Consider the following 17,477-nt stretch of genomic DNA (forward strand, 5'->3'; position numbering starts at 1 on the left):
GTATGGAAATGACAGGGTATTAGTACTCCGAACAGTTTTATTCTGTGAAATGTCGCAAAACGTTCACTGTTATCTAAAAGAGATCCACTTCTAATCTCCAATCAGTGGATGTTTTGGAATCGTGCTTGTGGCGCCGTGGCATCTTTTGAAGCTGGGTCGTTATACTTTATCATTTCCGAGTTCATGAGCCACTCACATCGACCTCTGATGGTTGTTGTCACTTGATAATACTGGATATTAATCAAATCATTCTTAATGGTTCAAAATTTCGACAAAACAAAATGGCCAAGGTATAAGGGGATCAGAGGCGTTGCTTAAAATACTTAACATATCTAGAGCATTATCCACATATTGCGAAGGAAGAATTCATGCGCGATGCCTGTGAGTGTTTCCGTGACTGTCGTGGCTGAAACATCGCCAAATGACTATTGATGATTTTATTTGGGCTGACCCTCTTGGTAGAGTATGCTTTCTTGCGTGATTTGGTTATCAGGTCTTATTGTGAAAAGTATGGAGGCTGTCTGAAGGGTCATGGAGTGAAATGGGTGCGCCGTGGGTGTCTAAAGTGAGCACGAAACAAAAGAATGCTTCACTTCAGCTTCTTAGATTGCACGCCTCCAAAGTTTCAATAATAAACACAACGTGTTGCCGGTATTGAACAATTGATAAACCTGCAAGCACAAACTTTCAACAGAACATTGAAAAATTGCCTAAATAGTGAGACCTCAGAAAATAGAAATCCCACCCTCAAAGGGTAGTTAATTAACAATTATTTCATGAGCCCACTTTCGACACCAGGTGATCGATAAATAACAAGGTTCGAGTTTGTTATAGTCATTTCGTATCCAACAAGGGCGTCTGGAACGATTGTTTTATTAAATCCTCAATCTACTGTATGATGTGGACATCTCCTTTAGTTTTAAACGACGTGACGGTGTGAAAAGACCGGAAGTTAAAATTTGTGTCTTGTTGTTCTATTTTTGAGTTGAATGAAGCATGTCAGGCGGCGGAAAGCAACGTAATATAGTTTTCTTCCAAACTATCCTCAGCATAATCACTTCCAAAGTTGTCTTCATTCCGGAAAATTGTGGCAAATAACAAACGGTTTACGGGAAGATCTTCTTCGATAGTCGTTCTTGTTGTACAAATATTTACACACCTTTTCGATTGTTTCAAGTCAATCTCTAAGTAGTTGAGACATTTTGTGGCTTTTTGTGGTTTGTGGGATGGCATTGCCTACTATTTCCTGCACTGTTGAGGTAGAAAGCTTACCAAATGTGCTGTTTCGGCATTGTTCCCGACAGAAATTTACATTACCGCCGAGAAATCTTAAACCAAGCGACACTTGACGACAGATAAGGTTTATCTTCGTTTTTTTTTTTTATTTTCACAATGAATAAAGCAATACCTGCTTTTTTAGAAAAACAAAAAATGTCCTCAATGCGGGCCTGGCCCTCAAGGACATTTTAGGTTTGCGTGGAAATTATGTCAAGGCAGTAATAGTTTCTTGTATTTTCTGGATGTAAGTGCCCTCTTCTAATAAGCGCCACTACAGAATGTCTCGGCGTGCAAACGTTCTCAAAGGCTTAGAGTGTCGAAAATATAAACCACTCCAGGCTTCTTGCCAAAAATAAAATTGTGCAAAAATAATGCTGTTTGGGAACACGCTCTCCTGCACACGATATCTCTATGTAAGTTAATTCGGGTGGTAATACGACGCAAGACATCACGTGACTTTTATCCTGAAAAGTCGTTATCGACAGTAATAAAAACATGATATAACGGGAACTTTAACCAAATATAAAAGAGAAACAATATGTTTTATTCCAACTATTCCATAACAACTAGCAGTTCAATGTTCGAAACTGCAAGGCAGCGAACTTACCGATTGTTCACGTTCAAGCTCACGCTTCCAATATCTACACATCTAAGGTCATCTTTGAAAAATAAATTAACATCCAAAATTTTACTTACTCACGTATCAAGGACGTGGGCAGAAATTGGCCAACAACACTTCCTGGGTCCGCAATACGTATAAAATAATAGATACAGTTACGTAACAAATGTCATAAAACATAAAATTGCTACCTTACGTATATCAGGTACACATGGTATACATCAAATTTTGTAAGTGTGTAGCCCTAATTTATAGCGTAGCTCTCAAAGCGGAGCACCATACTTTTATAGGAGAGAAAAAGAAAACCATGCACAAATTTTTTCACAGGTATCATGGCCAGCGGTATTGCGCGTGGGCGCGTATGCACGACGACGACGACGACGACGGCGTCGAGGGGGACGGACTCGCGCAAGATCGATGGCGGTAATACTCCAGCTAATAGGTTGACCGAGACATGCATCCTTGGTTTATAGCATGCTTCTTTGATATTGGTCATCCATGTTATAGTCAATTGATACCTGACCAGTATCATGTGACCATATTGCGGGCTCAAGTTTAGAGCTTATCGAGATCACGCTGACCAAGTGCTGGCTTTCGACTGGATCGCGGGCTCATCTCTGGTTAACTTGTTCTAATCAGGGCCGGGTTGTTCGGAAGTCAGTTAACACTAACCCAGGATTAAAAGTTTATCGAAGTATAAATTTTTCTTGATTTGATTTATCAGCACAGTTTTTAAAGAACCTGTCTAATAAACACTTAATTTGTTTGTACAAGGCAGAGGGTCTTTTTTGTACATTTTCTTTGGCACTTCCCTGGCTTCACGAACAAGGTCAAAAGCACAAAATGTATCATTTATCAAGGGAACCAGCATATATTTTACTGTTGATGTTTTCTGAGTCGCCTTTTGCCTCTATGTCAAAACGAGTCATGCGAAACCATTTGTATAAAAGTGTTCTTCACCTGCATGTTTATTTTCATATAAGTCAAATTCCTTTTCATATGCAAAGGTTCGCACGAGGACTCGTTTTGAAACAGAGGCAAATGAAATAGTTTACTAAGGGACTCGTTGATAAGTACACCGCCTCAAGTGCTGATTGGAAAACACTTAGCATGATAAGTGAACAGCAAAATTTATTGTTCTAACGCGTTCTTCAAAAAATGTAACAACAAAGATAACAATTTCTACAACAGACACAACTATTGATACGTAGCATTTTTAATATTGTCTAAGCTATTTCGTGGCCCTGGAAGAAAAAAGTGCTTATTTTCTGCGATTGATATATCTTTCCTATTGCACACATGATATGCCAAGCTCTGAATGCAAGCCACTAAATTACTTACAAATAAACCATTTAGAATAAGTTCTTTGAGCCGCCGACAATTCTGCATTAAAAACACAAACGAGCGTTCGATTTCAAAGTTGTTTGTTGAATGGAAATAGTTCACACAGACAACTTCCAAGTCAAGACAATTTCGACCCAATGAACGGAGAATTTTCTCGGTACCCAAGAGTTCGTTACCTGCAAAACTCAGTAGCCTAAGCCGAGGCATGCAAGGAAGAAAGCTCTCAAAATAGATAAACGCTAATGGAATTGAAGAAATATCCAAACAAGTTACACTTGGACAGTGAAATAGTAAATCACTAACACACTGTACCGTGACAGGATACCGACGGTGAAGGAAAAAAACTTCCAGTGAAGGAAAACCGTCCGTAATCGATCGAAGGATCTCATCGGTCAGCGCGCATTTCAAGTAGCGCAGGCGCTTCAGCTTTGGTAACACGTCTGACAGGCCAGAAAATGACAGGCGATAACAGCTTAGTACATTCAACTCCGTAATGTTTGTTTGAACCCAATCCGTCATCTTGACATATTCGTCTCGTAATTGAGTTCCTTCTAAAATAAGCGTTTTTAAACGCGAACATTTTCCTAGCAATGTTGGCAATGTTCGTCCTTGCACATTACGGCATTTTGCCACACATATCGACTCCAAAAATAAAGAGTTCTCGGCGATGATACGTATAGTTTCATCTGTGACCCAGTCACAATGCGTACAATCCACAATACACAGGTTGTACTTTGTCATGAACATTCTTATCAACAGTTTGGTACAAATACAGGAGTGAAGACCTAGAGGCAACAGTCAAATGATCAATGGCAATGTTTCCCAACACCCTTAGAAATAAGAACCGGAGACATAGGCGTACGGGCAGGGGGGGGGGTGGTGTTCCAGCCCCCCAGTTTCAGAAATTTTCGAAATTTTTCGGGCAAAACGCTGATGATTCGGGTAAAAGCACTCGGGTGAAAACATTCTTAAAGGTTGTCAAGGCTAGGCTTGTAGGCTACCTTTTCTGACGTTTGACTTGCCAAAACGGAGTTAAGGTCAAATAATATAAGGATCCAGGTATTCTATTTTGGAAAAGCCACATATCGTTTAAATGTGTATCATGTTGAGAGAGCCTTTAATCGTAAGCAAGGAAAAGAAATAAATAGCTTTACAATGTTTTTCGTTCACAACTTGATATTGTTTTTGGATGCACACCCACCCTAAGGCTCCCGGGAATACTGAAAAATTAACACAATCGTGGGATATTTTGCGGTATGCCACCCGAGAAACATTACGTAACTGATATATACATAACATGGTATGACATGGGATAATATGGCATGTTATGGTATTTCAATAGATGCAAATACAACATGATTCTGATACACGGTCGTCAGTCGGCAAAATATGGCTTCAGAAATACAAGTTTCTTTTGTTCACGGCACCAGCCCTTCCTTGGTATCCACAAAGTAAAAAAAAAAACTATTTAAGAAAAATAATGCACACGAATACCCAGTCCATAAAACACAGTAAGTTTGGTGAAATTAGAAAAAAAAAGAACTGTTATTTCTTAGCTTCAGATATGCATAATGCTAAGCTAGTGTATTGGTAGACTAAAAAGTCGTTGCTGATGCGTGACACTTGGTTAAAAACGATTGAAGCGATACTGGATGTATAAACATCGGAAAGTGTCAAAAATGTTCATGAAAACACAGACGTTTCGGGCATATGACCCTTCTTCAGTGTTAAAAAACCATTAAAAAACCGTTAAAATACGCAGTAGATTTGTAACTACGTTAGATGGGATAATAATGGGATGATGCTAAGCTTCCCGTTAAAGTACAAACCACAGGCACAAGATGTTAAACTTACCTAAATATTTCAAGTTGTAAGCTTTTGTTAAAACATCCTCAACTCCTGAAGCAAATCCACTGGCGTTTCTTAAGTCCAAGAAAGTCAGCGTGTCCACCTGATCAGGTCGGAGCTCGAACCAAGGTCCAGCTGAATGAAACCTGCAGTCATTAAGACTCAAGCTTTCTAGTCTATAGCAATGTTCGAACAAACCTTGCAAAATCTCCGTCGTTACAAGGTTCTTATTGAGGCTGAGGTGTTTCCCAAGAGGTGCAAACATGGTATTTATCAACCTCTCTATTACATTATTAGACAGTGATCTGGCGAGTGGTTCAAGATCAAGGCGAGACCAAAGTGAGCTGTCACGTGACAGGCGGTTCCAGGTACGACAGACGAGCGCAATTCTGAGAAGATCTCTCTGAGAAAGGAATGTAAATACCTCCAACCAAATATCATCTGGTAAGATTTTCATAGCCGTATCTGGTGGATCCTATCCTTGATTGAAACTTCATGAGGAAATGTTTCAGAAATAAGAAGCTGAAAGGGAAGGGAAGTCCTTCCGTGCTTAATCAGTCAAATAAAGCAAACAGGAAGAAATACTATGCTATTATGACGCGTTTAATTAGCGCGCGCAAAGAAAGCAAACGAAGTCGTTCATGATTCAGATGTGTCACAAGTCGAACGCTTAATTTTACCAGTGGGTTTGCTGAGCTTTTGAAGGCTTGCCTTCAGTATATACTAGTCACGTAATGTTCTCTCTTGATGCATGGAGTGACTTGATTTTTCAGTATACCGAAAATCATGTCACGGGTGGGTTATCCAAGGTAAACACTGCATCGCGGTTTTATCCCATGCATCTCCCACGCTCATGGCAGGGTACAACTCCAATTGACGTTATTGCACAAACTTACGAAGCTCTTTGCGTTATCGTAATATAATAAGGGAAAAACTTGTATCATCATCATCATTATCATCACAATATATTTGTTAATCAAAGGCGTCTGTGAGCTAACTCGTGAACGAAAATGACAACCTGCCTGTCCCATATGACAAGCGTGATAAACATTTGACGTTTAAGGGTTAGGTTTTCTCGGGCTTTGAATCTGGAAAAAAACACTGTTTGCCTAAGCTCGTTACTCACAACTTTTATGCTACAGAGTCCCTAATGTTTCTATAACTAAAAAACTTTCCGGTTTCGTACACACTAAGAGTTTTAAGGTTGCATTGAATGAAATTCTTTAAGTCGGTTCAGATTTGGTTGCGGTTCTTGCACTGCCGCGGGAAAGCCTTGTGCTCATAAAAAATACAAAAAATACTGATATGGGACACAACAGTGCTAGTAAATACTCTAGCTATTGACTGAAAAATGTCATTTTATTGATTCAATATTTCATTACGTAAGTGAATGAAAGAAAGTTGCTCCTTTTAAGAACTCGAAGAAGCATTTAATTTTTCGGATTTAACGCGAGATCCCGAATAAACTCCTGATTCAAATAAACGACAGCTCTCTGAGAAGGCGAAATTTAAAATTACTCGTTTATTTGAGCCGAACAGATCAACCTGTTCTCCTAGTTCAGTAAATGTAGATTCGTGAACCATCACTGTATGCCAATCTGGCTACCAGTCTTATTTATATCGCTCTCTCCAGGATCCTAGAGATGGTCTGTGAAAGACAAATAAGTATTGTGGGAATCAAAGGAAAGTTGGTGCCCTGTACTCTTCACTCCTTTGGTCATGAAAACCAAATTAATTCTCCAATGACTGCCACAGAAAAAATACGACGAGAAAAAAACCTATGATTTCAAAAGATTCTTAAATTTAAACACGTTATAATTTATTACTAGGTACATTAATGTCGTATTTACAATAAAATCCGAGTATGTTGACAAGCGCTGTCACTTTATTAACATAGTGTAACCAAAATGATTTTGTAAACGTGAACGCCGCTCTTAGGTTGACTGGCTGATGATGTATGAACAACTTCGCTTTGAACACAAGCCGCGTCTTTCGCGACCTTTTTGTATTATTGCTATTTTGTCTCTCTTATTTTGCTCTTATCTTGTAACTCAATAATCCATTAAAAGAAGGTATTCGACATTCTCCGTTTTTGTCGTTAAACACGTTACAACGTCACAGTAAACTGCTGAAGCAGGATAAAGTCAAGTACTCGTTGCGGGCTGAAGACACGAGATCTGGCGAGACCACGTGACTGTCACATGCATGAACATAATTCTCGCTCGTGAGGAGAAAATCACGCATGGTAGAGGGCAGTACTGTAGAATGCACGTGATTATTATTCATCATAATCTAACAGAACTGTCCTCACTGTGGGCACTTCGAGCACTTGTTAAATTCTACAACAGAAAAAAAAAAACTACGTCACAACTCAAGAATCTTGTCTCGTGCGGGCCACAAGAAACGGTCAAGTGAAATACATCCTGCTACAAGCAGCACGTTTCTTGACGTTTACGTTTGGCAGGAGGCGCCGGGGGGGGGGGGGAGGAGTGAAGGAGTGCTTAGCAATAAGGCCGCGTAAGATGCGTCACCATGTCAATCACCTGTGAGACTGATCTTACACAGAACTCTACTTTACCCCGAAACCGTGCAACTCCGATTGCTTCAGCCGTTGAGAGGCAAGTTACCCGGACAATCATAGTTTTAGAGCAGGGCTGAACGTTTGACATTCACTAACGAATTTTGCTTTGCTTATGCTAGTCAGTACTCCTCTCCGCCCTTCGTACTCCTTAACTCCGCGCCTATCTCTTAACGTAGGTTACGGGAGACAGTAGAAAAGTATCTTCCCCCAGAGCAAAGTACAATGAACGCGGCCAGGTCTTCAACCCGTTTCTTTCAATCTCTATGAAGCGTAAGTGAGTTAACCCTCCATACAGGCCTAATTGTCAAAGTATCTCCTCTCAAGTTACTTATGATAAATTTGGTATCCAGACCTTTCGCGGATACTGTTACCAATACTGTTACCGATACTGTTACCGCGGAGGATAAAAAAGCGTGCTGCTGTAAAGCCGCATTGGCTGTCCACGTCAGTAAAATTCGCGTCACAGGATTAGCTATTTCAATACTCTACTGGCATTTCTGAAGTCCGCAGTAATCTAAAAATAACTTGAGAGGGATTTACTTTGTAATAAGGCCTGTAGGGATATTATTCATCCTTTCTTGCTGTAAGGCCTGTAGGGATATTATTCATCCTTTCTTACTGTAAGGCCTGTAGGGATATCATTCATCCTTTCTCACTGTAAGGCATACACCACAGCTGTTAACTTACTCTACTGGATTCAAGAAGCTGCAGCTTGACAGCGGTCTCGTTTAGTTCCCGGTCAGCGGAAATCAGTTCCTGATGGGAATTAAAACAGATTAATAGGATGAAAAGTAACGTTACTAACGATTCCGCTATAGAAGAAAAAAAACAGCAAGCGAATACCTTTTTTAGTGATTCTATTTCATAATTTTTTCGTTTGAGTTTCTCTGCTGCTTTTTTCTTTTTCAGTTCTTCCTAGAAGGGAAAGAAGAGAAACAACCTCATATCCACGAGTTCAAGGTAAAATAACTTACTATAAGGAACTTAATTTAAACTCAAAGGCCGGAAATTACACCAGGCAAGACGTTTATAAATCACCCCAAAACGCACATAAATCTCAGCCTGGATCTATTTAGCAGCAACAGGAATTAGTCATCTACTGTATAACGGGAGAACAAACGCCTTTGATATCTGCAAATTGTTGCACTTTCACATGGCCCAAATGACAACGTAAAAATTGCTGTCTCGTCCCCAATTAGACAACGTCAGAACTAAGCACGTGACTAACCCAGTGTATCCAGAAACAGTGGGTGATTTACAGACTTTCGGTTAAATTCAGCTGCGTTTAATAACTGTAGACCGCAAAACATATATCACTTTGTAGCAGTTTTACTCAGCCTGTCCTTGGATAAGTTACCTTGTACCGCGTATGTTCGTCCATATAACAACTGTGAGTTGATCTCTTGGTATCCCGTTCATCCATGTCCATGGCAAATTTCTGTACAAAGCATAACACGCATTGGATTATGGTGATTGCAGTCAAACGTCATCATTCCGTAACCATGTATCTAAGGTTTCTTAATGACCTTAATTACGTTTTACGACTATTTACATCACTAAAGTGCTCCCAAGTTCTCCGAAAATCAAACAACCGAACTTTGACGTGTCCGTCGTCCATCCTAACTCGTGTTTGGACGGAGCAGGGCAATGCGAAAAACAACAAACACCTCACACCCTCATGAAGCCATTAGCAGCCATGTAATAGTTTGTAATTCTTTTTTTTGTGTATTTTTTGTATTTTTTTTTTTGTAACACACATTACCTTCTGTATTATCTTTTGTATCTCCTTCAATCGTCCTATTGTAGTTCATGTTGTATTAATAATAATGATAATAATAATAATAATAATAATAATAATAAAATGTAGCAGCAGTAAGACGTCAGGACTTTTAATGGAGGTATGACAGGCACAAACTCTCTGTCACGCAGGCTGGTGGAAAATTCCGCGAGGATCTTTTAAATTCGATTCCTTGAATGTGGAATCACTTCATTCGAATGAGTCCAACCACAAGTTTTAAAAGCCTTACCTTTCTTTCTTTTAAACAGACGTTCAGTCTTCGTTGTTGATCCAGCTCGTCTCGTAGTCTGGTCATTGATGCTCTCAGGTAAGAAATTTCTTCTTGGCGATTTCGAACATCCATCTATACCACATAAAACAAGAAAATGAGCAACAGCGCTATTAGCTGAACAAAATGCAAAAGAACAACGGGATTGAAGACAATCCAAAACATTGACAGGACAAAATTATAGCAGTAATATTTCATTTTCCTCGTTATTGCGGAAGTGTTAGAGTGTGCCATATAATAAAGTAACAAGTCAAACCTTCAGGCCTGTCGCCTCTGCTGTTTTCTGTCCTGCCATGGTCTCACTCTTTCTGCGATGCAAGAGAAATATTGGTTAGTCCACACCCGTGTGGTAGTGATGTGATGACTATCCACATTTGAATATCCATCCTTTTCTCATTCAGAACTTACTCGTCTCTTTTCAAGAAAAATGACATGCATTTCCTGACCTGAGATGCACTAAGTCATCCTCATATGACCCCAGCAGTTGAACTTTCCGCTCCATTCGCTCGTACATCTGTTGAACTTTGGAAACCATCAGTTCCACAGCCTAGAAGGTCAAAGACAAGAAGAAGATACGTTAACTTGGATAATGTTAACACTTCCTGTAAACTACTTTTTAAGTAGTAAGAAAGATACATGACTGATTACTTATCGATAGACCTCCCTATATATTCAGGGTTAGGGTTAGGGTATTTTTGTATTGAAATTTTGTTTGTTTAATCTTGCGCTTATGTCCCAGGGTGATTTTGCAAGAATCCAATATAAATGTTAAAGTAAACAGGATAAAGGTACAGAACGACGGTACACGGAGAGTTGGAAAATAACAAGATTTTGTGTTGCAAAGTACCTTCGTCCTCTCCAGTTCCAGTCTTTCTCGTTCCTCCACAGGTAGATGCGCCATCGAGCGACAGCCTGGTACCGGGTCAATTTCTAGCAATGCTCCGAGTGTATGAGCTAACTTAAGATACTGTTGCACGTGATAACAATGGAAAAAAAACACTTAGTGAGAATTTGTAAAGAAACAATGACACTGACTTAAATATACAACTCATTTTAATGTGTCTATTTGATTTCTAAAGGTAGTATTAATTAACACTAAGCAACTTTCTAACTATAAAGCCGGTCTTCTGTGATCGCTCGTTGTTGTCCTCTCAAGCCTGAGTTACTTGGTACCAGGCTAGCAGGTGATGGAAGGATAAGGGGATAGTACGAAGTAACGCTGATATGCACCCGCTTCTGTGAGCTATTCTTGACTTATCCACCGAAAGGGCCCAATGAATGAAATTGTATTTTAGTTTTATGAAATAAATCACACTGGCGTCGATTCAGCAAGGATAAAACACAACTCCTTTCAAACTGCTCTTTCTGTAAAAAGTACAAATAGTAGCTATCCAGAGCGTATTGTTAAGTACACTGTGGCAAGAAGCCAACTGACCGTTTTTTCACTCAAGTCCAGCGCTTCTTTTGTCTGCCGATGAGCACCTTTCTCCCCTTCTGTCTCGGCCAAGCTAGAGGAAGCTTGCTCACGACGAATTCTCAACTGTTTGGGGTTAAAAAGAAAACTATATCACCAACAATTCAACTTCACTATCTTACTCAAGGGTACAGGAATTTAATATAAAATACCTTTCGTAGTACGACCTTCAAAGGATTGCAGCCAATTGGTGTTTCTCAACCGATTTTCGCGCATACTTTCCGCTGCCACACATCACAGCGGTTTTCCACTCTGTCGTCACTGACATTGCATATAAGACCCCGGAGGTAGCTACCAACCCTATGGGGTTTATACGCTAAGCGTGGCACCTCACCTACAACACTGTGGACTACCCAAGTACTCAGCCCAGGAGAAAATCAAGCCACTTAGGTCCATGAATTTTATATTGCCAGTAATTTGTACGTTAAACAACGAGGGCATGGAATTCCTTGCTCTACCTAGTAGAGCAAGGAATTCATAATACCATCCATAATACCTCAGCATGCATTTCACCCTCGCTTTTGTGATAGTCTTCCTCTTGTGAAGCTAATTTCGCTCTCAGTTCACTGACTTCTTTCTTAAGGGCCACAATCTGCTGTAGAGCTTGTTCATGGTTGGGAACTGAAGGCAAACAAAATTTTCGTCAAGCTTAACAAAAATTTTACGTCTAGGCTAAATTAAAGACCCTCAGTTTTCATTCCTCATAGGGAAGTTCTCAAGATCTATCATGTTTAAACGAAAAAACAAATCTCCATGTGCTATGTTATTCTAATTTAGTTCTGGATGTGATTTGTAATAGTCATGACTTCAGTTTTATGCAGAACAACCTTAATATATCAACATTACAGACAGATTATACGGTGATATCCGTTGTTTGTCAACTGTTCGTTTCACCGGGGTCACCCTTGATAACAAAACGATTTCGTTTCACTTAACATTTTGCAGATGACTTCCAACTTACGAGGTGGTTTGAGTTGTTCCAGTGTCTTTGTTCGATCTCTAAAGTCCGCTAAAGCTTCCTTTTGTCTCGCTATAACAAGGTCGTGTCTCTCTCCTCGACACCGCAGTCCTTGGGCATGCAATTCACTTGTGTTTAGATTCTACGACAATCAACAAACCTCAATGTAGATTAAGTAACAATTTCACGGTCAGTACTTGGTATCTATCTGCTGATAGTTAACGATGGGCAAAGACCCAGGCCAACCGAGAGCGAGCCGTCTCTGTGATAATAACTGACCAATCTATTGAAAAACATCGTTTTTGTTTCAGAAACTTCACGGAAACGCATAGTTGAAACAATTTTTACAAGTCGACCAACTGCATCGATCGATCATTAGCAAAGCCCACCGCCCGACTATCAGGTAAACGATAGACAGCGCCAAGATCTCCTGAAAATGGTGTCAACTTCGAGTTTTCATGAAGTTTCTGAACTATAAAACTAGCCGCCAATAGAAACCTCGAGCTCAGCATCTAACTGTTAAATACAGTGATTCCCGCGAAAGATCGTACCACGTGAAAAGTTTCAGTCACTGACGACAAAGGAAAATTTAGTAAGTGGTAACTTTTTCCATATCACTGTGGTCAAACATGGATAGAACATCATGTAATCATTAATACAGAATACAGAAGAGCCAATAAATAAAAATGCCACAGGTATCCCCAGCTCATTTCGTGAGCACATTTATTACACTACCAAGTTTCTTTAGAGGACCAATCTCAAAAATCCACCAAACAGAACTCCTATATTTTCCAAGTTAAATGATCCACGCCATTACTCATAAGTTTCTTGTAGTTTCACGACTTACTATTCTAAAAGAATTAACTTCCACGTATTTAAAAATGTGGGTTTTCTTTTTCTCCCAACTTTCTCTTCCTTCTTCTCTTTTTGACATTTTCAATCGTGCAATAAATCTCTTATTATAAAAGTAAGCTTGCTCGGGGCCGTATTGGGAGAGTATAAGTCCTTGGTGTTTTTTGTACTGAACCACGATCCGCACTGTCAGTAGCCGAGGCCGATATCTCTACGACCCTCACGCTTGGTTAATAAGATATACGATATGCGTATTTAGCAGTCAAAAATACGGAAGTGTTTTCGGCTGTTTTTAAGTGGCTCAAGCGAGTCTGAGTTTCACTGTTTTCCTCCACGCGTTTATTGCATTTCTTCTAGTTGCTAAATGCGTTCGAAACCTTATATAATAAGACGTTGACGCAATGACCTTTGAAAACCTATAATTCATAACAGAGTAACAGAAGTCCTCTTGAATTGTCACGCAACCGTTCGTATCTTATTTCGTTACAACCTTATCTCCATTGAAGTGAAAACGTGAAAGAAGCCGGCGTAAGAATATTAGAAAAAGTTCATACAACTGTAGTTTGTATTTTGAAACTTGGTGTCCTTCAACTTAATCGACGTAAACTGAAGGGTGAAACGTAACACGTTGGCATAAAATCCTACAGGGTCTTGAGTAACCATGAAAACCAGGACAGTCTTAGCAGGAAAGGTCAAATACTGTCTGGGATAGCAACACAAAGTGAATTAAGCAACTGAATTATTTCATTGTCTAAAACTGTTTAAAACTAAGAATCTGCGAGAAGCAAGAACACCAATGACATTAGTGGCCACGAAGCCATGAAGTTTTAAATGATATACAGGCACTATAGTAATGAATCAAACAATAAGAGATACATTGTCTTACCTCTCTCTCGATCATTTGTAACTTCTCCTCTTGCTCTTCAATTTGTGTCGCCAGTTGCTCTTTGTACTCGATTAGTTCAGTTCCTTTCTTGGCAGTGTCTCGCTTTTGCTTTAATAACGCCTATGAAAAGAAAATAGCAAACTGTAAAGACGAAATAACACAGCAACACAGATATGCTATTGTATTGTATTGATATTGATCCGAGAACATCACGAAGATTTAGCCCAATTGATCGGATACAAATTTTCGGGAACTCTGTTCCCGACTGGCAGGAATAGCGTCCAGTCAACAAAATGATTTTCAAAAACTAAAACAAAGATAACTACTATCGCGATAAACTAAACTTCCAAGAATGGGAAGTAATCAATGCATAACGTATGCTTAAAGTGGTACTATGACGAAAATCTTATCTTTCCTATCTAAGCCATTTTAAGACATAAACAAGTACTCTGTATGAGAAGAAAAATACTGTGTACTATTTTTCAAATATATCTTTTCATTCCAAAGATATTCAAGTTTTTAAAATATGCAAATTAACGAAATGATGACGTCATACACTCAACCAAATTTTCATGAAATGTAATGAAGAAAGATATCTCAGCCAATTTGTATCAGAAATGTTTGATTCATTGCAGTAACATTCTTCTAAATGTGCTCCACAATACGAGCATGACAGTTTTGTTACCATGGCAACATACTTGGTTCCAGACCTCCCCAATATCAATGGCTTTTCTGGCCACCTTTGGCATTCCATTTTGACATTTGCTAATGGTGCCTCATATGCATGATCTAGCAAGCATATGAATATGTTAGGTCAAGTTCATGGCCTTGTTTAATGTTTTTCGAGCTGAAAATCACTAAAATATTGAAATCAAGTGGGTGGAACTGGAAAAGAGTGAGTTGCCATGGAAACAGAATTTGTTATGGCCGTAAGTGTGTTGCCTGTAGAACTATTAACCTACCGGGTTTCATTGGTCTGTGCTGCAAATTGGCCAAGATAGCTCTATTTATATACTTGATATAATATTGGGTTGAGTATATGACGTCATCAGTTATCTCATTTGCATATTTTACACATTTTTCAAACTTAAATATCTCCGGAACTAATGCAGATATTTGCAAACTGTAAACGGCGTTTTTATTCTTTCATGCCATTCTATGTAATACACCGAAAAAAATCAGGAGTCAAAATTTGATCATAGTACCACTTTAAAGATATGTGAAATTTAGTTAGTTTCAAGGAAACTGTTAGCCCAAAGTTTCCAATTTCTTTTGTTTTTGCTAGCTATTGTTGTAAGGAAACACAGACGCGAACATAGAAGGGGAGAACAAGCCTAGGGATGTAATATTTTGTTGGGTTTTAACTATACTTACTTTCTGTTGCTCTGTGAGTTTGTCTTCCCTAGAATTGATTTCTTTTTGTTGTTCATCGACCAAAGCAGATAACTGCATCAGTTGTTTTCTCTGTCCTTCCAGCTCACTGTCTTGATCTCGGATTCGTTCCTCGTATTGCTCGAGTTTTTGTTTCTGTTTATCACTCAACTCTCCCGCCATGTCGGACATGCGCGCGGCGGCACCAGCCAGATCTCGTCTTAACGCCTGTACTACATCTCCTTGACTCTCAGCTTCCTTTTTCGCCTGGGCTGCTTCCCGCCTAGGAAGCGTTTAACAAACATTTCAGTTGTTACTTGAAAATAAACGTTTTAATTCCAAACTCACCCCAGAAACTCAAGAGTATTGCAATAAAAACATGCTAGCCTGCAGAACACGCGGCTAAGTGGGACAGAGCGCCAAGCGCGACAGCGTGCGCGTGCTGCCTCTTGCTCTTCCCCCATAAACCGCTGCAGGATAAGTCCACGCCATAACACGACATAAGTCCGTTTCCATAACTGTTTTAAAGGCCAAACACCTCAAAGCTTGCACTTCCTTTTTCTCCCACCACTCATTTAAATGCGATTGCAGGTTTCAAAAGAGACACAGCCTCAACAGGTGAATGTATCAGATATTTTCCTTTCAGTGATTAAAAGAAAGAAAAAGGAGAAATTCTAGTAACAAATAAGCTGAAACCCGCTGTTACTATCCGTTGTAATACCCACTGTTAAGAGAAGAAAGGAGAAGCCATAAGCCACTATCAGTCTATAAAAATAGGTGTTCGATGCGCACATGAATCCACGGCCGTAGGTAAATGGATTAGGAATCTCTGCAGGACCTGGGTTTAATTCAATGTCTCCAGATAACAAAAGCTTCTTTTCTGACAAGAGGTAGTTCTTATTATCAAACTGAACTCGGACAAAAATTCTGGATAACATTTATAATTCCTACCAGAAGACCAACACTTTTCTTGTTCAAATTTTGTTTAAAAAAATCGAGTGAAAACAGACTCTTCTTCATGAGCAAGCTTGACAATCCATAGTTCACAGCCGGTAGCCACAGTGAATAATACAGATGAAACGGGAACACTTTTCTTCAAGAAATGTTTAATTCTGCCTCTTACTTTTCTGTGTTTAACTGATTTTAAAACTTCACGTGGTAATCTAGATAGTTCTCTGTCTCTTTTCCTACATGGAGCAACTGATAAGTATACTGATTAAAGATTAAAGATTTACTCTTACATGTACCTTGCCTAAGTGTAAACACTGGGAAGATTGGCTTTCACTCCGAGTATTTGGAGAAAAAATACTAGTTACATAATGACCAGGCATAGCTTCTGTGGATGTGTTTTCCAAGGTCATGATTTCGTCAACTAAAGCTTTTTGTTTGCACTCTACTAAGAGAGTCATATCTCCTTAAGAGGAACTCCCACGTAATCGCGGTGGAATTGACTGCGTTGTGTTCTGACTGCATTATCCTTCGAAAGGGATGCGTACTCCCTCGAAAGGGCTGTATAATCCCTTGAAAGGGTCGAATTATCCCTTAAAAGACCTGAATAATCCCTCTAAAGGGATTCGAGTTTCCTTGAGAGGAATGAATTACCGCGAACGGTGAATTCGTGATTTCTGTGCCATTTGAGTCGCCCAGTGATCGATGTAATCGGCCTGATTGCAGATTCTGTTCTACATTTCGAAATGCTGTTTTAAAATTTGAGTGCAGGGCATGTCCTCTGCATCACAAGCAACATTAGGGACCTTTATACGATGCAAGGACGGGAAGGCCAAGACGGGAACGGCAGTGGACGCAGGAAATAAACTTTCGCGTGCCGTGTCGCCAATGGCAAAATGCTTTAAGATATGTAATTTTCGTATAGGACGGCGACGTCAATATCTCTAACTTCATAAAAGCTTTTCATAAAACCAATGACATCCCTTTGAGATAGTATAGAAATATTATCCAGTTAAGCTTAAACGATGGTGAACAGACGACACGGAACTTACTCTTGTTTATATCTGTAAAGCAAACCTTCCTGATCTGTCGGTATTTAATATTGAAAGAATCCAGAATTTTCGTATGAAGAATTTGTGAACGCTCTTTGTATCGACCTGCTTCAGATAGCTTTTTGTCAGCAGAGCGTTTTAGGATCGATCCTGCCTGTAGCTGAAACAAATATTTATAATAAAACAAATATTACGTTGAG

General features: G+C 39.4%; 2 protein-coding genes across 2 annotated transcripts in view; one reads left to right on the forward strand and one right to left on the reverse strand.

Moving 5' to 3' along the window:
- LOC145482659 (uncharacterized) overlaps nt 1-17,477 on the forward strand; it is a 183,942-nt gene that overhangs the window by 77,197 nt on the left and 89,268 nt on the right. The window lies entirely within an intron of this gene.
- Nucleotides 6,440-17,477, reverse strand: part of LOC145481691 (forkhead-associated domain-containing protein 1-like) — a 31,194-nt gene continuing 20,156 nt past the window's right edge. Inside the window, exons 22-34 of the mRNA XM_081460211.1 lie at nt 15,281-15,560; nt 13,907-14,026; nt 12,172-12,310; nt 11,707-11,831; nt 11,172-11,276; nt 10,584-10,703; nt 10,183-10,283; nt 9,993-10,044; nt 9,698-9,811; nt 9,028-9,108; nt 8,514-8,585; nt 8,358-8,426; nt 6,440-7,428 (exon numbers count right to left, since the gene is read on the reverse strand). Of these exons, the coding sequence (XP_081316337.1) occupies nt 7,375-7,428; nt 8,358-8,426; nt 8,514-8,585; nt 9,028-9,108; nt 9,698-9,811; nt 9,993-10,044; nt 10,183-10,283; nt 10,584-10,703; nt 11,172-11,276; nt 11,707-11,831; nt 12,172-12,310; nt 13,907-14,026; nt 15,281-15,560 (1,432 nt within the window). The 3' untranslated portion in view covers nt 6,440-7,374. The remainder of the gene's footprint in view (nt 7,429-8,357; nt 8,427-8,513; nt 8,586-9,027; nt 9,109-9,697; nt 9,812-9,992; nt 10,045-10,182; nt 10,284-10,583; nt 10,704-11,171; nt 11,277-11,706; nt 11,832-12,171; nt 12,311-13,906; nt 14,027-15,280; nt 15,561-17,477) is intronic.

This window comes from Orbicella franksi, chromosome 3 (assembly GCF_964199315.1).
Source record: "Orbicella franksi chromosome 3, jaOrbFran1.1, whole genome shotgun sequence".
In the NCBI taxonomy this organism is placed as follows: Eukaryota; Metazoa; Cnidaria; class Anthozoa; order Scleractinia; family Merulinidae; genus Orbicella; species Orbicella franksi.